Source organism: Platalea leucorodia (assembly GCF_965183815.1).
Source record: "Platalea leucorodia genome assembly, chromosome: 4".
In the NCBI taxonomy this organism is placed as follows: domain Eukaryota; kingdom Metazoa; phylum Chordata; class Aves; order Pelecaniformes; family Threskiornithidae; genus Platalea; species Platalea leucorodia.
This window is the reverse complement of record NC_138826.1, coordinates 121,051,200-121,075,058: the sequence shown is the minus strand read 5'-3', so window position 1 is coordinate 121,075,058 and position 23,859 is coordinate 121,051,200. Positions and strand designations below refer to the sequence as shown.

Genomic DNA, 23,859 nt, shown 5'->3' with positions numbered 1-23,859 from the left:
GCTGGAGGGCAGGAAGGCCCTGCAGAGGGACCTGGACAGGCTGGGTCGTTGGGCTGGGGCCAACTGTGTGAGGTTCAACAAGGCTCAGTGCCGGGTCCTGCACTTGGGTCACAACGAAACCATGCAACGCTACAGGCTGGGGGAGGAGTGGCTGGAGAGCTGCCTGGTGGGAAAGGACCTGGGGGTGTTGGTTGACAGCCGCCTGAACATGAGCCAGCAGTGTGCCCAGGTGGCCAAGAGGGCCAATGGCATCCTGGCCTGTATAAGGAATAGTGTGGCCAGCAGGAGCAGGGAGGTGACAGTGCCCCTGTACTCGGCACTGGTGAGGCCGCACCTCGAGTGCTGTGTTCAGTGTTGGGCCCCTCACTACAAGAAGGACATCGAGGTGCTGGAGCGTGGCCAGAGAAGGGCAACGAAGCTGGTGAAGGGTCTGGAGCACAAGTCTGGTGAGGGGCGGCTGAGGGAGCTGGGGTTGTTTAGTCTGGAGAAGAGGAGGCTGAGGGGAGACCTTATTGCTCTCTACAACTCCCTGAAAGGAGGCTGTAGCCAGGTGGGTGCCGGTCTCTTCTCCCAAGTAACAAGGGATAGGATGAGAGGAAACGGCCTCAAGCTGCGCCAGGGGAGGTTTAGGTTGGGTATTAGGAAAAACGTCTTCACCGAAAGGGCAGTCAGGCACTGGCACAGGCTGCCCAGGGAAGTGGTTGAGTCCCCATCCCTGGAGGTATTTAAAAGACGGGTAGATGTGGTGCTTAGGGACATGGTTTAGGGGTGGGCTTGGCAGTGCTGGGTTAACGGTTGTACTCGATGATCTTAAGGGTCTTTTCCAACCTTAATGATTCTATGATTCTGTGATTCTATGTGTGTGTGCATATATATATTTAAAAAACTGGGTGCTGGCACAGCAAGGAGGACAGCACAGCCAGCTGAGCTGGGCAGTGGCACTGAGCTACAGCGCGGCTCCGCAGCCAGGAGCAGCTCTCCCCTGTAGAGCCAAGAAGGGCTTCCCCGGGCAGCCGGCGGGGGCCTCCAGCAGCCCCTTCCCCCAGGGAAGGGAAGGACGAGCCGTGGCCCCGAGGCCGCGCACGCGCGGGGTAGCTGAGAGCGGCTCCCTGGGGCCTCCTCTGCCTCAGGAGAGGTGCTCGCGGTCGCTCTCTCGCTGCTCTTTCATGGCATCGCTGTCTTCACCCGGCAGCTGCCCAAGAAGAAATTCATTGAATTTGATTTGATTTAATCAAATTAACCAGAGAAGAGCCTTTTAAGAGATCAATTAGTGGCTACCAGCCCTAGGAGGTAGGACCAGCAAGTGAAAAACTCCAGTCCTGAGCAGGCTCCTTCGGGATCCCCAGCTCCCAGATCTGCACGGGCTTTTCCGTGTTTGCAGGGGAGGCAGAGCCGACAGCGGTGGCCAACGCCAGCGAAATTAAGTCTCTCGTTGACACCGTTTCAGCGTTTCTCCTCCCGCAGCGAGCTGACTGCAGTCAGAGCCAGCCCGGTGCCGCACTCAGGCACCCGCAGAGGCAAGAAGCAGCGCCTGAGCGGTTTTGCATCTATATGAGGCTTTACAGGCACCAGAGAGCTTTTTATTTTAAGCGGAACCAGCAGGACACAACGCATCGCTCTCTACAGCATCACTCCCTGACCGGTCACGCCACCTTTGGTGGGGCTTTCGTGGAGCTGCCTGCATTTTAAGGTCTTCTTCCAGTTCAAATTCCTATTTTGAGGCAGAGCGGTACACAGCGGGGGTCTCCTCATGCACATAGAGCTTAAATTCCTACGTCTGGGAGGGGAATTTGCAGTCTGAAATAAACGTGAGATACAAACTCCTACAGCAAGCTCTGTCTGCCCTGAAACGAGGCTCCTCTCCTCGGTCCCTCCAGGACCCTGGCTTTCTCGTCGCGCCCCTGGCTCCAGAGCTGCCTGGTCCCTTTAGCGGAGAAGAGCATCACCAGCATCCGAGATCGCTTCCCAGCTCCCACTGGGGAGCGTTAGGGCTGAAGCACGTTAATGAGAGCGCGACGGGGGCGTCCTGACCAAGGCAACCCTGAGGTGCTACCAACAAATCTCAAAAAAAAAAAACCCAAAACAATTAAGGGGTAAATACAACAAAGTTTTCAAGCTCTTGGGCTGTCAACCATGACTTGTCTCCAGCAGAAAAGGTCACTCCCCTTTATCCCGCGCACAACAGAAACTGTTTTCCTGCAGGTAAGAGTCAAAGAACAAATAAAGATCAGCAAAATCTAAATTTCTTCCTCCTTTTTAAGTGTCTCGACCATTTTTCTATTTGCCTGATGGCTTGGATCCAGGTAATGGAGGGAAGGAAGGAAGGAAGGAGTCTTTTTAACAAAACACTGTTTGTTCTTCTAACAACCATCATAAACACCAAGTGTTTTAATGGCACAATCATACCCTGACAACAATAACTTAAAAGCAAACTTTATAACTCAAAACAATACACGTAAATGTTTTGACATTACTCACTTGTTTGATTCCTGCCCAAATAGTTTCCTACTCCCAGTGCGCTTGGATCCCCTTAGGAGTGGTTGGAAAAAACCTATTTATAGTTGAGTTCTGAGAAGAGACAGTGAAGTGTCGTCTCCGACGAGCATCTTCAGCGGGGCAGAACGGCGTGTGGCCGAGGAAAAACGTCAGTGTGTAAAAAACGAGTTACAAAGCTCAAAAGGAATTAAAAAAAAAGGGAAAAAATTTATTTATCAGGGGCAACAGCAGGCTCATGGTATTATTACTATCGTATTTATTTTGAAAATATTCACGCACCGGGCTGGGATATGTGGTGGGAATACTACAGCACCACTTGTTGTGGACAGGAGTAATTGGCAAGTTTGTTTACTCGCTTTTTCGTTTATCTACCTTCCTTTATACCTCCCGACAGGAAAGCGCAATGACCATTTCGATAACGAGCGCGTAGCCGACAGCGGCTCCGCACCCGTGCTCCGCCAGCGCGGTGCCTCCGACGCTGCTGCCGGCCGCGGCCGCGGTCTTCCAGGTGGAACGCGCAGGGACTATCAACTGCTCGCCCTTGGCCGCGGCCGTTCTGAGCCGGTGCTGCTGCTGATCGGTTGGACGGGCCGGGAAAAGCCGCGAAGCCCATCCTGGGTTATTTCCCCGAGTCAGCGCTTTTCCACAGCACCGCGTTTCCTCCAGTCAACCACGCTCCCAGGTAAAGAGGAGGCTGCATCAGCAAACCGCCGGAGCCCAACACGGTGACTCCTCACAGCTCTCGCCGTGCCGCCCTGCCAAGCACACAACTGCTGCTTCACCGGGAAGGGCAAACAAAAAAAAACCTGAAAACTTCAGCAAATCAGGCCGCCTCCGCAATACAGAGGTGGTTTTCTAAGCCTTAATGTACATAAAATTACATTATGCGCGTGTGCTGCCGTGTACGTGCATTGATGTGTTTGCATATATTTTTATCTCCGTAACACAAACAGCAGAACTGACTTATTTCTCTGAAGGCTTGGGAAGTCAATAAAATTAGAAAAAGCCTGAACACTCAGCAATTCATTAAAATATTTATACCATTTTTTAAATTTTACGACACTACAGCATTGCAGGGTAGAAAAGGACAGCCAACACCGCCCGCTGGAGTTCCCGGTGGTGCCTGCAAGCGTTGACGTTCCCAGGTGAACCCGGCACTTTCTGATGTCGGAGCTTCCCAGCCACCTTGGCTCCATCCCGGGGCAAGGACTAACACAGCACCTCAGCTCAAACAGGCTTTCGAGCGACGCGCCACAAATCATGGAATCACAGAAAGGTTTGGGTTGGAAGGGACCTTAAAGACCATCTGGTTCCAAGCCCCCTGCCATGGGCAGGGACACCTCCCACCAGACTGGGTTGCTCAAAGCCCCATCCAACCCGGCCTTGAACACTTCCAAGGATGGGGCATCCACAGCTCCTCTGGGCAACCTGTTCCAGTGCCTCACCACCCTCACAGTGAAGAATTTCTTCCTTATATCCAATCTAAATCTACCCTCTTTCAGTTTACAACCGTTGCCCCTTGTCCTGTCACTCCAGGCCCTACTAAAAAGTGTCCCCATCTTTCCTGTAGGCCCCCTTTAAGTACTGAAAGGCCGCAATGAGGTCTCCCCGCAGCCTTCTCTTCCCCAGGCTGAACAACCCCAGCTCTCCCAGCCTTTCCTCACAGCAGAGGTGCTCCAGCCCGAGCCCTGGGGTGCACCTCATCAGCTCCCACGGACCTAGGTACGGTCATGTTCCTCAGCTGGTCACAAATCCGATCTCCTACAAGGGGAAGGACTTCATTCCCCCACTCCCTGCCTTGAGTTTTAGGGGCTTGAGAGACGCGTGAAGAGAGGTTACCATCCAAAACTGAGGCAAAAAAAAATTGTTGAGTACAATCATGCAACACATTTTCTGGTTGTCAGCAAGCCAGCTCAACGAGCCTCGCATCGGCGAAGACACAACTTCAAACGCCCCGGACCTGACTTGAGTCCAAATTCTTTCCAGAGAACGATAAGATAACAGAAATCTTTTACGCAATCAAGGACGTGAAACAATTTCTCCTTCACCTACGTACATTTTTCCAGATTTAACTACTTCCATGTGTGTTCGGGAATGCTGCTTTACAAATACTCTTTGCAAGAGGGCCTTTAGAAACGCTGCCGGAGGAACATCCCCTCTCCCGTCAGACGATGCCACAGCTCGAATTTGGCACGGTTTCCCCAGCGACCTCTCGCACCTGCGGGTCACTGTGCTGTAGGAAAAGAGGAGCAATGATGAGACATAACTTCATTAATTAAAATAAACATCCTGTAATCTGGGTAAAGCAGCAATATTCATCAGTAACAGACAAGCGCCAACCGAAATACAGGTTATTCCCGTTCCGGCACCGAAAGCAGGCTGCTCACCTGGCCGTTTTCATTAAATATCCTTTAAAGGAAGGCAAACCAGTCTAATGCCAGAAGATGAAGGAAGCCACGCAATCCCTTTAGCAACCGACGGTAGGTGAATGGGTGGCAAACCCGCTCTGCAAGCAGCAGGCCGGCGCTTGGCCACGCCACCAGAAGACAGAAAAGCAAAGAATAAATAGGATCCAAACACTTTTTTCCCCGCTGTGTATGTTCAGCCCCGATTGTTTCACTCGCAGTGATTTTTGACTTGAGGTTTTTATTCAGCAGAACTTTGGAAGAGTTTATTTTAAAATTAAACTTCAAGAGGTTTCGCTGAATTGTTTTTTGATTTGAGCCTGAAGTCAGGGAAAGCTCCAGCTGACCCCAAACTATTTACAGCAAATAATTTTATAAAGATATTTCCATCGATCCAGATTCCATCCAAGACATTTGATTGACCCATACAAAATAGAGGCAATGTGAATTCACATTTTATTTTTACGCAGTTATTCAATCTGGATAAATTAAATGCCTTTGAAACTAAGCAGCATGTTGAGAAAAGGAAGTTGACTTTCGGTTGAACCACAATTAGATGCTTAATTTGCTATTAGGAATTGGCAGGCATTTCTCATCAGGGAAGCGGAAATTAGATTTGACCAATGGATACGGTCAGATTGCTGTAGAAGACATTCCTGGAGGAGCTCAGAGTTACAAATGTGATTAATAAATGTACCTATAAATTTTGCATGGAAAAAACGTCTATGAGAAGAACCACCCAAGACTGGAAATGAAGACCTGGTCTTCCTACAATGCCCTCCTCCTTACAGGCACCTGCAAGCACAGCCACGGCACGGAAAGCGCCTTCCTGGGCAGAGCCAGCCGCACCGGGGACAGCTTTCAGAAGGGTTTTTGGGCGACGGCAGACACTCAGGATACTCGCCTCCTCCCGAGATGAGATCTGGCAGAAATCTAGAGAGACGCATCTCCGTGGGATGTTATAAAAACTTCACTCCCGGCTCCGCAAACTGGCAGTTGCCTACGGCCAGCCCGACCAGCGACGTCCTTGGGGAAACGTGCTCTGCCGATCCCAGCACTTCGCAACCCCGACGGCTGTCGCGGCGCCTGCGGGAAAGGAGCCGACCTAAAGCTGCGCCTGCACTTTTCCCACTCTCCGTGTTCGATCCCGCGATTCAAGAACATAGGTATATCGTAAAAACCTTGAATTCTTCTCTCCGAAGCATCCTTGCTGATGTGACTCAGGCCAGTCTCCCGGCTGGGTTCACCCCGCCGCTGCACGAGCCCCGGGTCCGCACACACGAAGGGGGCAACGGGAGGCTGCTGCCGATGAGGCGGTGGTGAAGTCACTTCGTACGACAGCTTACCTTATGTGAAACGATGATCTCTGTTTCACAACTCCTTGCTAAACAGCAAGAAAATCTTACATTTACTAAATGCACTTCACGTATGTTTCTTGGGGCAGGAATCCTGCTCTGGTACAATGCCATCGATTTTCACCTCGCTTGTATGAAGCCCTGTCCGAGCTCCAGCCCCACGACAGACCACAAACTCTTCGAAACATCATTTCAGAAGAGCAAAGTCAATGTAAAGAGACAGACGCCCATTCTAAATTACAACACTTTATTGCAGCATTGGCAAAGGTCAGATTTCTGAAGCTGGTGAAGATCGGGCGGCATTTCTGTATGAAATGTTACAATTTTACAGGTCTCTCTTCCTACATGCAGAAACCAAAAACAGTGGTAAAAAGGATTTTAAAAGAGCTAGAAAAAAGAGTTAGTAGTAACATACAGATGAGCTCCTTAACTCAATTAACTACCTCTACCTGAAAGCAAACAAAAAACTACGCTAATAAATAACAGATTGTCAGAAACAGACCAAGAAACCTCATTTCTACTTAGAAAAAAATAAAAATTCTACTTGTTTCGAGACTTAAATCTTTTTAACTTTTTGTGTTTGTTTGTTTCAATAGACACAGAGGCTTATCAACCCATGAAGATCAACAAAATATTTGGATCCACTCCTTGACATCCTCCTGTTACGCTGACTGGCACGTTTTGGTTTTCAATGATACGTACAATGAGCTCAACTATATCCCTGTCCTTCGGCTGGTGTCAGGCTGTTCCAAGCAGTACGAGTCAACACCCTGTGTTCATCAACTTCGCATTCTATTTTAAACCTTAACAGACATTTTACCTCCTTGGCTCTTGAGTTTTTCACCCCTCCCCACCCCCTCTTTCTTGCTCGTCTGGCAGCGAAAGGCTATTGCTTAACCAAAAACCTTCTCGCTGAGGAGTGTTCGATAAGAAGTTATCCTACTCGTCAGGGTTTTCTTTTAGATTTCACCGTTTGCTCTGCATTTTTCTACTGCAGATTTGCAGCCCCCAAGGAATATCCTTCCAACACAAAGTGCTCGATTCGGAGATAACGTAACTTGCGTCAAGTTTAGAACTGCGTTCTCCCACATACTGAGCTGTCAAAGACCTTTTCCGTTCCAGTGTAATCCATCTGAATTTCAGGTTGATCTTTGTTTTTGCCGAGCTGCTCAGTGGTCAAGTTAACCATCTCATTCATTTACTTCTGCTCTTATAAGAAAATTAACCCTCAACACGGTTCCCATAACAAAAAGCTTTTTTTTTTGGGTTTTTTTGCCCTTTTTTTTTTTTTTTTTTGGTAGGCCATGACTGGAAGCTTCCACTTGTTCTGTGCGGGGTTGGGGGGGGAAGAGGGGAGGCTGTTGTTTCTGCCCCACGGCCCCAGCCTGTCCCAGGTTTCGATTCTGAACGCTCTAGACTGACATGCTGAGATGTGTCCACTGCTCTCGTTTAATCGCTGGAGGACTCCACTATCCACAACATCAGAGATACAGAACCTAATGAAATGACACTTGCTGCTGGATCAACGTCTCCTAAGAAAAGAAAGGAAAAAAAGAAATAGTTTAATATGAGGTATCCAATACTGTACGTGTTAGCAACCAGTGGAATCAACTGCTAAGGATTTTGGTATTTTTAGCCTCTACATATTAAAGTTACTTATTTCTATTATCTTCACAAATTTCTCAAAAGACCGTATCGGACAAAAGAAGGTAGATAACTTCTATCAGGAAAAAAAAAGTCCCCTACACAATTTCAGACAAGTCTAAAATTGTTCAGAAACAGGCAGCTGCCTTATCCTCCTAGATGAGATGAGCGCTAAACTACTGAAGTGCACAGCTGATTTGTGAGTTTGTTGAAATACAAGTTATTTTAAAGAGTTTTCATTTTTTATGCAGTTTCTTAATGTTTAGAAATGCAGAAATGTAGAAAGAAAAAACTGCAGAAATGGTAGAGAGGGCTTTCTAGAGTCAAATAATTGTTCAGAACATTTTTAGAGAGTCGACAGTTGTATTAAAAACCTTCCATCATCCCTTGATCATGAAAAACATGTCCCTACCCAGAAAAAGTCACATTTAATTCTCCTAATAATGTAAATAAGCATTGAAAAATTACACCAATTTGCAGGCACGTGATTCAACAAGACCAGAGGAAGCTAGCAGTAACGCTAACCTAGCATCCCCATCTTCAGCACAGCTGTCAGTTACTGTATCTGGGCTGGCATTCAGTTGATTTTTAGACTGCAAATTAAAATTTAGTTGTACAAAGCAAAGTAAAAATTAGATATTTACAATTACAAGAAAGCTCCAGGGCTACACACCCAAGTCTTTTACCATGTAAACGAAACAGTTCATGTTTCTTTACATTAGTGCATAAACCTCACACATTTGTTGAACAGTAATTTAATCTAAACCTAGTTTTTATTGAAAACCTTGCAAGAAAAACATTACAAGTACATTAAACTGGACGTAGTAACTCTGCATTTCTTATAACAGACAAAGCTTTCACAGTAGTTCTGTATTCTTATGTATTGCTTTGTTTTGTTACCTGGTATTTGTGTATTTTATTTAAACACAGTGTATATTTTTGTCAGGCAGTACCGAGCTGATGCATCACTAGAACTTACTGCAGTATTGCTTCTATTACCATCTGGTTTTAACCATCTTTTAGCGTTAGGTAATATAATATTCCAGTTTTGTGGCACACTCGATATCAGGAACATTGGCTATGTGGTTGCAAAAGAAAGGAACTTTAATTTTAATATATTTAGTAGAATGAGATTTTACTTGCAGAATGAAGTTTCTTCTCAGTTGTAACAAACATCACTGAATTGCAGAATTGTGCTTTTACCTCTCTATCTCCCTTTAAAAAAAAATAATTCTGCTGTTGATGGGGAGGGAAGGAGAAAGGCCCGGACTAGCTGCGTGTATCTAACTTCATAAAAATGACTCCCATCCACAGCAGCGGCTGCCACGGCACGCTGGCGGCAGGTAAGGCAGCGTAAGCAGCGTTTCAGTGGCTTAGGGCAAGCTGCTGCTGGTAAAAATATCCTAGCAGCAGTTTTTCTAAAAACACGTATTTCACATGACATTTCTCACCAAATCAATAAACTTGATCCAAACCTCTATTTGTCAAGGTCAACCTTTGTACGTAGCTGTAATTAAAGACATCTTGAACTGTATGTGTAAAATGAATCCATTTTCCACGACCTCCTCCCCCACCTCCCTTCCCTGCTACCCACACAGTTATTAATTTGTATTAAAATCTTACAGTCATCTTTTCCACACCACTGAGTAAGTATTAATACTGCCTAAATGCTCCCGTGTGATACAGAAACACACGGATACACTTTTACCTCATCACGGCTGGAGCAGAAAACCAGAACTCGTGAAAAGGCACAGAAGCGTGACACCATGGTACAGGCTAGGAAATAATCACAAATCCATTGCACGTGTGACGTTGGCAGAATTTAAGTCAGCAAGACAACGTTATGGCTGAAGTTGAAACGTGCCCAGGAGAACATATGTAACTTAAGAAATCACGTCCTTTTTGCACATCGTTGGCATCACACCATCACAAAAAATTATTATTTCGTAACAGGTGAGATCTTTGAGATGAAGTTGCAGACTTCTCCCTAATCCCTTCATGTCCTCCATCGACCCACAATGCGCTAGGCATTTCTGGAGTACTGTATTTCTTCACGAATTTCAAGCACCTTCCTTCTCCTCCAGACACCTCCTCTCAAACCTCACTTGCTGCTTGGCTTTTCATGACTAATCTCAGCTTTGGTGCTCTCTGTTCTCTCTCTCCCCCCAAATCACATTAACCAAAACGAGGAACATGAAATAGAAACACAATGAACACCTGAAATGTATTTTTCTGTTTTAAACACAACTCTCTTTCATGAACAGCTCTTTTCTTTTTGTGCCTTATTCTGCTGGAGACGTTTTCTTGCTTCCAGATGCATGAGCTTTAGGGGGGAGAACAGTTCTTAAAGAGGAAAACGGCCTCTGAAGTTCCGACTCCTGCTCTGAACTGTTGCCTGCATGGACAGCAGAGAGAGCTTAGAGAGACCCACCTTTGCTTTCTGCTCTCCCCCCACAAAACTGGCCTTTGAGAATAAACAGCATGTACGCATTCCTGTGTACTGGCAAGAGAAGATAGATACTGGAGGGTACTAACTTCAGTCCTGGGAAACTTAAATTCAAGTGCCTGTCGTGCCACAGTCAGCTTCTTTCCTGCCTCATAAACCTATGGACCTGGACAAACCATCTCTTGTCTTCCACACGGGAACGTGTACGTCTGTTGGCGTATCAGACCGTGCGGTGACTGGATTCCACAGTAACGAACGCAGTAACAGAGATGACAGACATACTGTACCTTAACGGGGGCTGGAGAGAAACGTCAGCAAGGGTAAAGGCGTTTAGACTCACTCTAGACACGTTACTGCCGCGGGTGTGACGAAATTCTCAGCAGCAAAACTGGAAATCACATTCTGCAGAACATTAACCTAGCCATTTTGTATTGAAAAAAAAGTAGCTCTGGATTTTATATAGCGGTTATCATTTTAGCTGTGCAAGAACGTATTCTCTGGAACAATCACACTTCAGAGCGTGTGTTTCTGGACTAATAAAATACTAAGGTGCTCTGGTCGTTTCCTGACAAATCTGAATTACCAACTTCTACACTGTAAACACCACAGATTCACCACAAAAACTAGACTCGCCTAAGTAAGAGAATCTGAAGTTGTGCAAGTTATTTTATATTCTCAGTGCTGAAGAAAAATAAAATACTCTGACAAAATCAAATCAAAGTCACAGTATGCAAAGTGGGCTATTATCAGGAAGGTGTTTTGAGGATTGGTAGGTAGTTTCCAGAGGCTCACAAAGCTGCAGGGGTTTTTGTTTGGTTTATTGTTATTATTTATTTATATTGAAACAACTTTTTAAAACAAAGAGTCTTTATAAATGAGCATGCTAATAAATGAAATCATGCCTTCCTTTCCCTCTAAACTATAATTTTGATCGGGTCTCTCTTCACCTTTAGATACGGATTAGACTCACACCTACATCTGTGGAGCCCAACAAGCACCGTGTTGCCAAGACAAAAACCTCAGGACCTCGCTTCTTTTCTTCTTTTCTGTTCAACTCCAATGCAGTCCACCAAAAAAAGCTGCAGGATTTGCAAACCCCTCCTTCAGTTTCCTACCCTGGGCTTTCCTCCCATAAGAGAGATGAAAAGGGAGGCTGGAATTTCTCTGCGGAGTCTGAATGGCTTTCATGGAAAGCTACACTAGCACGCGTATGCATTAGGGAAAAGGATGTCGTACAGGATCAAGTACAGGAACTGAGAAAAGGTCACGATTGAAATACTGGTGAAAAAGGTGGCAAAGAATAAGGTGAACCGAGCTAGCACGCAATTAAATAGAGCACTGAATTTTTTAGTATTTATGATTATCTCGAATGTGAAGATAGGAGCCATTTCATCACAAAAATCTCTGAAGCAAGAGCAAAACATTACTGCTGAAGTGATGACCTCTTTTTTTTTAAAAAAAAAAAGAATACAAGAGATCATTGAAAATGACAACTGGAGATGTCAAAAGCAGCGTGATGTACCGAGGGGTAGATTTGTCAGTTCCAGACAGTGCCACACCAATACCCAAGAGCTTCTCTGGTTTGAGACAATGACAGTCCATGGCGATCAGCTAGACTGAGCCTAACGGAGAAATTGGATTTAGGCTGCCCAAGACTTCTGGTATATGGCAATAAGAAGTGAATTCAAAGCTTCAAAATATAATATTGGTCAATACATCAGCTGCATCACGGGTGAGGTATGAAGTGTGTTTGTCCAGCAGCTGAAACAGTAAATCATGTTAAATTCACATTTTTCCTTATTATCTATACTCTGATTTTTCAGCATTAATGAAATACTCTTTATTATGAGAATATTTATCTAATAAAGTGCTAGCATCCTGTTATTACCTTTATGCTTCATTTTTCTTTTTTAAATGGGTTAGAGTGAAATAAGAGTCAGATGCAAATAGAAGACCTGAAATGACCAACTAACTTGAATATGATTTCATTTGTCGGCTTACGTCTGCATCCCAATGGGCCTTTTGCTACAGACAGTCCTCTTTCTTTACTATATTTCCAAAACAGCAGCGAGTTTTGAGGTTACCGATTTTAGTAAGTAGAGGTTTAACGAGCTAAAAAAACTCCTTGGTAAGGCTCGCTTCTCTATAGTCAAATTTCTTACTGCAACTCTTTTTTCTTTCTTGGTAATCAATGTTTTGAAATAGATTTCATAAAATGTGGTTATTCACATTTCACTTTATAAGCAAGCCTTTTAATGGAACTCAATCCTCTTCAAAAACATGTTTCCCTGTTGTTTAAAGAGAGGCTGTTCTCCAGAACTGTAAAAGAGCATTTTCATGATAATCCCATCACCGAAAAAACATTACTTTTGTAAATTTTGTGTTTCCTGATGGTATCATTTAACAGCTTGATAGCCAAAGTCCTTTTTTAATACACAAATGCTACAGAACTGGAGGCAAGAGTGAAAATTGTTGCCTTCCCAGTTCTGCTGAAGCAAATTAAGGAACCCTACTTTTAATGGAGTCACAGTAAGTTACCTTTAAGGCAAGTCAGCCTTAAATGTACGAGTCCCAAAAAGAACCTCCTCCGTGCAGGATTAGCAGCAGGTCTTAAAACCTGAGGCTATACAAGCAGGCAATTACAAATAAACAGGAATAAACTCCAATTTTTTGAGCCAGCATTTTGCACACAATAAGAAATCTGACAAAGCCTCTCAGTCTCACTGAAAAAGGACATTAGTAGATAACAAATAAAGTAAACACTGCAAAAGACTTCTCTCTTCTTTTTTAACAAAATGCATGCTGTACAGCCACAGCCACTCATCCGCTCTTCCATTTACTGTGGGTTTATCACAGGGAAAGGAGGCGACACGTTGATGGATGTTTTGGGGTTTTTTTGGTTTTTCTTTAGTTTAGCACCCTGCTAGACCAGAACAGAATCACAGAAAAATTCAGGTTCCAAGGGCCCTCTGGAGGTCATCTAGTATCCTGCTGTGACAGCAGGGCTAATTGCGGAGTTAGATCCAGTTGTTCAAGGCCAAAAACATACAGGAGAACCCACTGCTGCCTTCGTTAATCTTTCAGTCATCCATTATGATAGGTAGATTTGGATTTAACTTTCTAAAAGATGTTTGAAACAGGTGCTTAGGACATGTTTAGCAACACAGAAGTAAAGGTAAAAACACCAAATCCATTTCTCTACTCTTAACACTACCTGAAATGCGAGAAAGTCCTTGTCCCAACCTTAGCTATCAGAACCTGTCAGATTGTGCGCTATAGTGGAATCAACCAGGAGATTTACTTGTTCAGATTACCCCTAACCTCAGGAAATTTAAAATAAAAAGTTGTATACCTTAAAGAAAGTAACATCCATTATTATTTCCAATAAATTTGAGTTACTATTGAGAGAAAATAACTATCAGTCTTCTTCATACACGAAGAAGAAACAATGCAACACAGCTCACTCATCATGTTAAGTGATAACATCTGTAATTATACAAATTGGTTCTATCATGTAGGAAAGTAAAAACTTCTCCAAACAGATCCTGAAATTAATAGCTCAGTTCCTATTTGCTCTCAGAAAGATACTCTAGTGTCCTCAGAGGCCATGGGGTAACTTCTTAACTAAAACAGGAGGGTAGTCTGGGCAGAGACTGCAGTTCACCCTGCAAAGTCAGAAGACAATCTTCAATGTATCCTATAAACCAGAAGCTCTAAAAATGCAGGTGACAGCCAATCTATACCAGTGCCACTGGACCCACGGTCTCCAATAAATAAATCTCTGCTTAAATCTCTTTCAGCTGGGGTTAAGAAAAGTAACATTCCCTTACAACAGGCAAAGATGGCTCAACTGATGCATGACTGCAAGCCTGAGCATTGCACTATACAACAAATAAAAATATGCCTGCTAAAACAAACTTCCTGGTCCCTGCGCTAAGGAGCTTACAGATTAAAAGGAACAAAGAGTAAATTACAAAACACAAAACAATATCAGAATTGCAAGCACAGGGCACAGTTATTTGAACAAGCAAACGCTACTTGAACTGTTCGCTGGACAATGTCTGACCTAGTTCACAGTGAAGTCCTACATTATATTTTCCCTAAAACATTTGAAAATCAAAAGCTTTCAAAAGAAAAGCATTTAAAAAGATCTGCAAATATCACATCTACTGGTCTGGCTGCTGTATTTAAAGAATAACTGCAGCGTGCTCCTCGTACAGGTTGCAAGGCTTTTGGGAAAGATGACCGAAAGAAGGCTGCATAGTTATTTATGAAACACCTGCAAGTATTATGGCAATTCAGGGTAACTGAACAGTATGTATTTCTATGACAGGATTAGGCCACAGCAATATGGAAAAGCTAAATGGACAGCACTGCTCATTTTATTGAGTTACATCTGGTTAATGTTTTAAAAAAAATATTTATTTTTAAATTGCAGTCTGTTTTCAAAAAGAGGCGGGTTTTTTGTACAAGCAGTATCTGTATAGGGTTTCAGTGGAGTGAGTGATCATCAGGAGGTTATAAAATTAGTGTAAAAATGTACCAGAAAGAAGTTGGCAACGTTACTGTAGCATAGGATTAGTACATTACATTAACTTATTTGTAGTTTACAAAGACAGACCCATTAGTAGGTAAACTCTCCCTTCCCAGTTGCTGCTCCTATCTACGTACCTCCAAAATTAACTTGCAAAGAAAAGAGAAACATGAAAGCAGTCTGCGTTTTACCTGAAACTCTGTCTATTCAAATTTGTCCTGCAAGGTTAATTTAATGGTTTATTTGCAAGCTTTCTCCAAGTGAGAAAAGACACACTGAGATATATTAAAGCTGTAGAATGACTATTAGGCAATCTGGAATGACTCTTTTCATGTTAATTCTGGTTTTGGTATGCTCTTGCACACCATAAGTCAAAGGTTCTCCTCCCCCTTCCCCGCCTTTCCTATATTTACTTTCATTCAGGGCTTCAGCTACAGAGGTATAGCTCTCAAATTCACCAAATTGAAAAAGCACAATGCGAATTTTTCTAGATACTCAAAAATATCCTCTCTCCCCCCCACTGAGAAAGCAGACTTGCATCTTTCCCCCTGTAAAAAGAGGCTCAGATTCTACCAGCCATTTCACAACTGAAAAATAATCCTCTGGCTTCCAAACCTCTGTCAAGGACGAATTTACAGACACTGTGTTAGAAGCACAAAACACTGCTCAGTATTTTAACAGAATGCTTTAGAATGGAAACTACTATCAAATGCACTTGCACTACACAGATCATTATCTGTTTCAATTATGAAGGTAATTACTTGCCTAGAACCAGAAATACCACATTTAAAGGAAGATTGTCCTACCTCCCACCAGTTTTAAAGATTAGATCTGCATTAGGTGCTCCCTTTGGATGCTGGTAACGAGGCCGCCGTTCACGATTAGTATTTGCTGGAGCTGGACGCTGTGCCAGAGACTGCAACATTTCTGTAATTGCGTACAGAAGAAAAGTTAAATACATTTTCGATGCATCTTTTTAAAGAGGAATTTACACAAGCACATGTCACTGCCATGCAGTAAAAAAGACATCTTATTTACACTTTGCTATACTTTAGATTAACACTCCTCAAGTTATTCCACAACAGCTCATTTTAAAAAAGTTACTAAATTGCATAGGCAGCTTTGACAAACCCAAGCTACCCATAATATGAACTTGCATTTCCAGATGTTCTTACAGGAGGAGCTGCCAGCAATGGTTTTCATCACAGGTGCTTAAGAAAGGGGCTGTGACCTTTTTTTTTTTTCTAAACATACCACCCACCACTTTCTTTATCAATGATCAGGGACAAAGCTTCACAGCGGTATGAGAAGCCACAACATTAAACTACCCTGAAATAGTAACAATTGGACAACATTGCTGCCAATTAAAGACTCAGCAGGAAACCCGTCCTAAAATTAGGCATTGAGAAGTCAGATATTTAAGTCTAAGCTAGCCATAATAGGATCCTTTTACGGAGAAGACAGGCACCTGAGGAGGGTGACTCAGCTGACCTACATTACACCAGCTGTCTCATGGACGGAGTTTTTCACTTTATGACCAGTGAGAAGAAACGGGTGCAGAAATAAGGCTACGCTACCCAGTTTAGCCCCAGATATCCAACTTTTGGGCAGTTTAAACTAGCTAAGTATTGTGTTTTGGCATTTGAATCATAGAATCATAGAATCGTTTAGGTTGGAAAAGACCCTTAAGATCATCAAGTCCAACCGTTAACCCAGCACTGCCAAGTCCACCACTAAACCATGTCCCTAAGCACCACATCTACCCGTCTTTTAAAGACCTCCAGGGATGGAGAAATACCTCCAGGCATATCTGGTATAATTTAATTTCTAAAATTTCATTTCATTTTTTTAATGATAAAAAATGGCTCTTTACCAGGCTAAGTTAATGGTTATTAAGCACCCAATATCATTACGAATACATCATAGGAACCTCCACATAACCTCTGCCCATATGCTGGCACATCTAATGGAAAGTATTTCTGACAGTCCACCTGTGCAAGAATCTACATTGCTCAGCAAACAGCCAGATGGAATAAATGAAGGGGAAAAGTGGAATAAGCTGTTAAACAGATTATGTTTGAAAGTCTGTCCTGTCTGATTCTCTAATCTCTGGTAATCTCATTGGAGACACATACCCATCACCTGCTCGAAACAAACACTGCTCTCACAAGGACTTGCACAGGGCAAAACTGGAGACTCTAATGAGATTCCCTCGCCATTTACAAAACGCACACAAAGCTTTTAGTAAGTTATCCACCCAATCTTTGAGAAACTGGGAAAGTACGAATGATTTAATATACAATATTGGTGTCAACAGTTAACAAACCATGTATTCACGCCCTGTGTATTCCCCCATCAACACCTGGAAAAGGCAAAGAAAGCCATTCAACACACTGACAGTCCATTTTTGTAAACATCGTGAAATAACATCCTTCAAAACAATTCCGTACGCCAGGAGAGATCTCTGTTGGCAAAGATGAGACCCAGGAAGAAACTAAGAAGAGATTATGGTACATTGCCAGCCAGGTGCCAGAAGCAAGCAATGAACAAGCAAGTGTGTGCATGCCCGTCTCTTCTAGTTTCCACACCCTAGGTGAAAGAAAATATTGGGGTTTGTGAAAAGTCAGTAACTGAGAAGTTAAGTAATTGAGTTGATAATAGAAGGAAGAAATGGCAAAGGAGGACAACGTATTGGCTTAGGCATGTCACCCATCTTTGGTTTTGGTGAAGAAAAAAAAAAAAAAAATCATCTACACAGAAAAAATACTAGTCTAAATTAGAGAGTCACCCAGTTCGTAATATTTCTTTAAATTAAAAATGTTAGTAATACTAATAAACATTAAGTACTAAATAATTATCTGATACTAATTTGGTGAATTTTCATCTATTATCTACCCTGCGCAGATAAAAAAAACAAATGTACATGCAAATGTTAGGACACCCCTGTGGCATTCTTCCAGAAATTGAGACTTCTTACTTGAGTTACTTCCCTTGGTAACTTCAAAGCTTCCAACAGAAATCTAAAACCAACTCTTTCTTTCACTGGGTACGTACCAACTTGTTACAGGCAAGCTGGCTCTTCACAAGTAAGAATCAACTGCACAAAATCTAAATAAAAAATAGTTCCAAAGAGGAATGTAATTTGGCCTGTTTAATTTAACCTGATTAAAAGGTCCTTTTTAGTGTGGTTTTACTGTCTATATTACCCAGGTTAATAAAAAAGAATCAACAGCTGCTTTAAAAATGGATGTCAATTATGGAACCTATTTCTTCTGCATTCATTTTCCTCCTATATTAATGCTTTCTATACGGCACCTAAAAAATCTATGATAAAGTAAAAAAAAATTGCCTATTACTGGTTATCAATTGATATCAGTCGTCTGATTCCTTTCTCTTGGACAAAATCAATGTGATCCTTTTTTGGATAAGAAGCACAGTTGCTCACGATAAAATCCTAGATTAAACAGACTGATTTTAAAAGGTACCCACAAAGTCATATGACACGGTGTAAAAACCCAAACACCCTGACCAGTAAAAATATCAGAAATATAATTAATGAGGAAAACCCCACAAAAAGTCTGAGAAAAGCACTTAAACATCTGATGCTAGAGCCTACTGTTTCTCTTCCTTTTTCACGAGTGGACTTTAGAAGAGGGGAGTGTCTCGAAAATGACTTTTTTAAGCTGATTACAGTGTTTAATACTAAGAATATATTGTGTTACCATTTCAGAGCTCTGTAGACACTCACTTTGGAAAAATACTCCTTTTTACGATTACAAGTTCAGTTCTTGTACTATCCAAGTTCTGAAAGGAGTGTTAGATTCCACAGTGCTTTGAGTGTTAAGAGTCCATAGCACTTTTAGAGTTAGAGCTGCTTTAATTTATATTTCCCATTTCTTGATGAATAATGACCTTTCACTAAATACCTTAAATGACATTTCCTGCTAATTAACTACTTACACTGTGATTACCACCAGACTGCAACACCTTTACAAAAAAGTAGAGCAAGAACTTTGGAGATGTGAAATGGAAATACTAACATAAGAACTGAACACTATCAATATTATTGATCTGGCTTTGTTTACTGAGTAAGCCAAGAAAAGCTGAGTCTGAAAAAACCCAAAATGAACCACCCAACAAACACGCATCAAGTGCACCAGTTTAGGGGCTACATGATTTGCTGTATTAACTGTTTGCTTCAATCTGTTCAGGTTCCAAAATGCCTGACTTGCATATCTTTAAAAAACAAGTTAGGTCCTATAATTTGTACAAAACCTTCATTCTCCTAATATATTCTTATGCTCCAGATTTGTAGCACTCCTAGATCCTTTAGCAATACGAAGCTGAGGTGACAGTTTTTATTTCTCAGGTGAGGGTTACCTCTCAGTATTTGCAAGTCTTAGCAAGACTGATGAAGATTCTAAATGCTATTAATATGTAAAATACCTATTAATATTTAAAAAGCAGAGTTTAAGTTGCACAGAATTAATTCCTCTTGTATCCAACTTAACTGCCTTGCAGTAAATGGAGACAATGCCACAAACATCAGATTAATTTTGTGTTATCTTATTTTTAAGGAAACAATCTCAGATCTTCCCCTTTCCCAAAATAAATGGAAATGCTGAGATTTTACACCCATGTGAAAACTCCCTTTCATGGAAGAGCTATAAAAACTTCTTCAAGCACAGACACCAGGGAGTAAATAATGAACGACAAACTAAAATACAGGTTTTCCATGAAGTATTGCAAATCAATATTCAGAACTTGAACTCCTAATTATCACAAATAATATTTTCTGCAGATCCATGAAAGTTCCTCTGAAAATAAAAATTAAATACTTGGTGATTTTCTTACCCTGGTAGTCCTCTTGTTCTTGCCGTTCATTGATGTCCAAAGTGAGCTTTTTCATCCTCATTCTCTCCTCCTGTTCAGCTTGCTGTTGGTTCCAATGGTTTGCAGCAAGTTGGGAAGACATTGGTACATTTAGGATCTTAAACTGCAAATGAAAATAAATTTCTAAGTGCCCATCACAGAAAAAAAAAAAAACAAACAAACCACAAACACAAACCAGTCCAAAATACAGAAGGATTATGGTTATTTCCAGGGTTTTGTGGTGAGACACTTTCTACAGAAGTTTCTACTGGAAAGTGTGATGTTTGTTGGTTTTGTTTGGTTGGTTTTTTTCTTTAAACTCTGTTTCACATAAGGAAGCATGAGAAAATACAAGATATTCAGACCTCCTAAAGACACAGAGAACATACAAAGAAGGCCGATGTACTGCTAAGGCAAAAGACTATTACACACAGTATTTATGGGAACAAAATCAATTAACTTTCACCAGCAACACATAGCTATATGCTTTACTACCTATTTTAATACTAGCCAATACCCTCAACAGTGAATTACACTGGTCTTGAGATAAAAGCACCATAGCTGGCTCAGAAAGCTGCATCTCCCTCCACAGGTCTCTACATTCCAAAGAGATGAAGCCCCTGAGCAGAATTTCTACTATTACTCCTTGTGGTAACAGCGTGAATTCTGTTTCTGCACTAGCAAAACCTCCCTAAAAATGTGTGGCTTTTCTTTTTATGAATGATTCTAGGTCCACAGTGCTTCTTATTAGTCTGGAGACAACTGTGGTGTCCAATTTAATCTTCTCCTCCTCCCCCACACCAAACGTCCACACCACGCATTCAACACACTCTGATTTGCCATAAGCTACGTTAAAGGTGAGCTTGGTACTACTCCTACAGAAGTACCCTCTCTCTGAAAAAATACAGCTGAGATTTTCAGAGAGGCATAAGGAAGATGCTTTCTTTTTCCCCAGACTCAGAAAATACAAGTTTTTATTTCCACAGAAAATTTTTTTACAATTGTTCAAAACCAGAGAAATTATTCTTAATCTTATCTGCAAATGAAACAATAGGTTCAGAAACACCTTAATGCTAAAGTTTGTGAACGTATTTAGAAAAATTTCACTTCCTCCTTCAACTGTACGTCCATCAGAAATAAATATTTCTGTGCTATAAGTAGGGTAATGCATTTAAGGATAATCACTCTCAATATTCCACGAATACTCCGAAACCTGCTGCTTGTTCTTGTCATCCGAGATCTATTTCCACAGAAATAGAAGCAGAGCAAATTTCTCAGTGTTCTTTTCTGCTACACTGTCAAAAGCTGCAGACAGAAAGATACATTATCAAAACCCCTGTTGAGAAGGTATATAGTAAAAGCAAAATCCTCACTGCATATGGTTAGTATGTAATGCTATAATTACGGAGGGATCTCAAGGTATCCATTAGACAGTAGTGCCCCACTAGCAGCAGATGAATGATGAGTGGGAGAAGACACCAAGTACTCAGATGCAGCATTTGAAAATAAATTGTGTTTGAAACAGTTAAGACAGACTCTTGCAAAGACTTGGGAAAAACCTGAGTACAATGAAACTGTAAGGTTTATTTAGATGAGACAAATCAGGCAATAGATTTTTTTGGGGGGGGGGGTAATAGCATATTAGATTGAAGTTAAATATAAGCTTGTTATTGAGGTGTGCAGGGAAGAATAAAAATGAAAGTTCTTGAAATTCCAACAGAAAAGTAGGCTTTAGTTACTTATTGCTGAGCAGACTATGCATGGTCCTAGTTTTTGTCAAACGAGCTTTACGCAACTACACAAATAACTAACCCATTAGCAGCATTTCATGATAAAAAACATTCCTTAGCTTCACCATTAAGCTCCTCATCCATCATAATATGTCCTTTATATTTTATCTGTTCTATGGATTTATCAGCTTAATGGGCTTGGTAAGCATTTTCAGACAGGATGCTTAAAGTAGAAAGAAAGAAAACTGAAATATAGAAGGGTGCAAATGAAAGAAGCATACAAAAACCAGACTGGTAATTAACAAAATACCACTGAGTCACTATCTCAAGGCAATCAGACAGTTGCCATATGAAATCAAATCACTGATGACAATTACTAAAGGATATGATGATTACTGAGCCAACGAAACATTTCCGATTTGCAAGTAGCGAAGAGGTGTATCAAAAACCTCTTACAAAATCTGTGAGATGGGGACAGAACATAGAGACTTCACTTAAAAGATGGCAAACTGAAGACAGATCAAAAAAGATCATTCAGAAGACTAGACTACAGATTTCATAAAAACGTCACTGAGACAAAGAACTTCACATTCAAGGACAGACTTGACCGTTCCATGGATATTACCACTCTTTCATGGAACCTGGCTAAAAACCTTTCAAATGAACGGAAATCTTTTGTCTTGGGTATTAACTAAATTTCTTGACACTAGGTGACTTTCTTTTTACTGTCTAAATCTCACCTTAGTTCATACCTCCCTGCCATAAAACGTCTTGGACAATTTTAAAAATATCAAATGGTATTAGATAGACCTCAGCTCTGGTCCCTTATGTTGGCAGTATTTCTTCATTTCCCCTCGCTCGCTCGTGGCTTGTGGATAAATCATGATGCCACAGTCTGATTTCCAATAACTATGTTCAGTTCTACTGCTTCTAGTTTTATAAGTTTTGTCATACAACTTCTTTGCTACAGCCAACGGGTGAAAAAACCCCAGCCATCCATTGCAAGACACTGGTCTACCCAATATCCTTGCTATTGCCTGTGTTTGTAAATCACAGTGAGACAAAAGAGGATAAAATATGGTGTCCTTGTTACTATGCAACAACTATTAATTCAGGTTGTACGCTGCTGGTAAATAACAGTCAGTTGTTCTGGTGTTGCTTCAAAAAACTAGTTGTCAGTGCTCCACTAAAATCTGGCTGAACACTGACATGTGAACGGAGTATTTAGTGACTGGACCTCAGCTACCAAATATTAACCTCTGGAAGGAAGCACAGCACATTCCATTTTCATCAGTAAGTAATTCCCTTACAGAGAAGGCTTCCAGCTTCAGCAGCACCGTTGACAAAGCACACAGAGGCCAAACCAACTGCTAACGCAGCAAGCAATTAGGCTGATGTCGTAGTGAGGTGGTGATGCTTATCGTCCCAGTGACTGTGCAGACGAGAAGTTACTTACAGCTTTCCAGGTTGTCTGCAAACTCCTTTTGACCATTTTTAAAAAGCTGAAATGTTACAGTTATAACTTAACACTAAAGTATGCATCCATCACTTCAAAACTCCATGCACATTCTGCTCATAGAGATTTAAAATAAAGGACTATAAGAAGGAATAATTATTTTCTTTTCAACTCCACCTCTTCTTTCCTGCTTATTTTTCTATTAAAACTGGCTACTAAGACATATTTCTTTTTTTCTGAATACAGAACTATGGACAAAGACGCCTTTCACTGACTCAAGAACTGAAGTAGTCTATAAAGTAACTGTTTTCTACATTTCTAGAAACACTGAGAGGAGTTTTGGCAGGAAGAGCCTACTCCCAAAAGCAAATACTGGGGGAGGAGCAGGGAAAGCTCCTGAACAAGTACTGCCTTCTTTTTCAAGCCACACGTTGGCAATATTTTCTCCTCAACACAGAATATGAAGATCCTAAAATTCTTGGTAACTACAGATACTCCCAGTAAATTATCCTGAAAAAGCTAAACACCATTTTCTTTTAATGGAATTCCCTTAAATCTGTTCTCAGCCCAATGACAACAGTTATAATTCCCCACCCAAAACTTCTGTAGAGCTTTGTATACAACATTCAAGTTCCAGGAGAACAGAATAACCAAACAAATGTAGTAAGGAAATCAGTTAATCATCACTACTAAATGCAAGCACTTGCATGCCCACACAAATAGGTATCACCACTTACATTTTCAGAGCACTTACATAGCACAGCATTTTCTTAACAAACTAACAAGGCTCAAAAACAGATTGGGAATCACACACACCCCCTAGTTCAAGGGTTTTATGAAAACAGACCTCATTTTATACACAGATTTTTAAAGTGTCTTTCACATGGTGAAAGAAAAAGATTCTACTTCAGCTTTATATAC

General features: G+C 41.7%; 1 protein-coding gene across 7 annotated transcripts in view; it reads right to left on the bottom strand.

Annotated features, from left to right (window-relative positions):
• Positions 1-3,404: 3,404 nt before the first annotated feature.
• The window catches only part of UPF2 (UPF2 regulator of nonsense mediated mRNA decay), a gene marked incomplete at its 3' end in the record, with an annotated part of 71,701 nt that continues 51,246 nt past the window's right edge, over positions 3,405-23,859 (bottom strand). For 2 of the 7 annotated variants that reach the window (XM_082309952.1, XM_082309951.1), the window contains exons 20-22: positions 19,735-19,876; positions 15,687-15,807; positions 13,273-14,011 (exon numbers count right to left, since the gene is read on the bottom strand). In XM_082309952.1, coding sequence (XP_082166078.1) covers positions 13,945-14,011; positions 15,687-15,807; positions 19,735-19,876 — 330 coding nt within the window. Of the gene's footprint in view, positions 4,730-4,835; positions 7,789-13,271; positions 14,012-15,682; positions 15,808-19,734; positions 19,877-23,859 lie in introns of those variants that run through there. The other 5 variants (XR_014227960.1, XR_014227961.1, XM_082309953.1 and 2 more) reach the window with 5 other exon arrangements.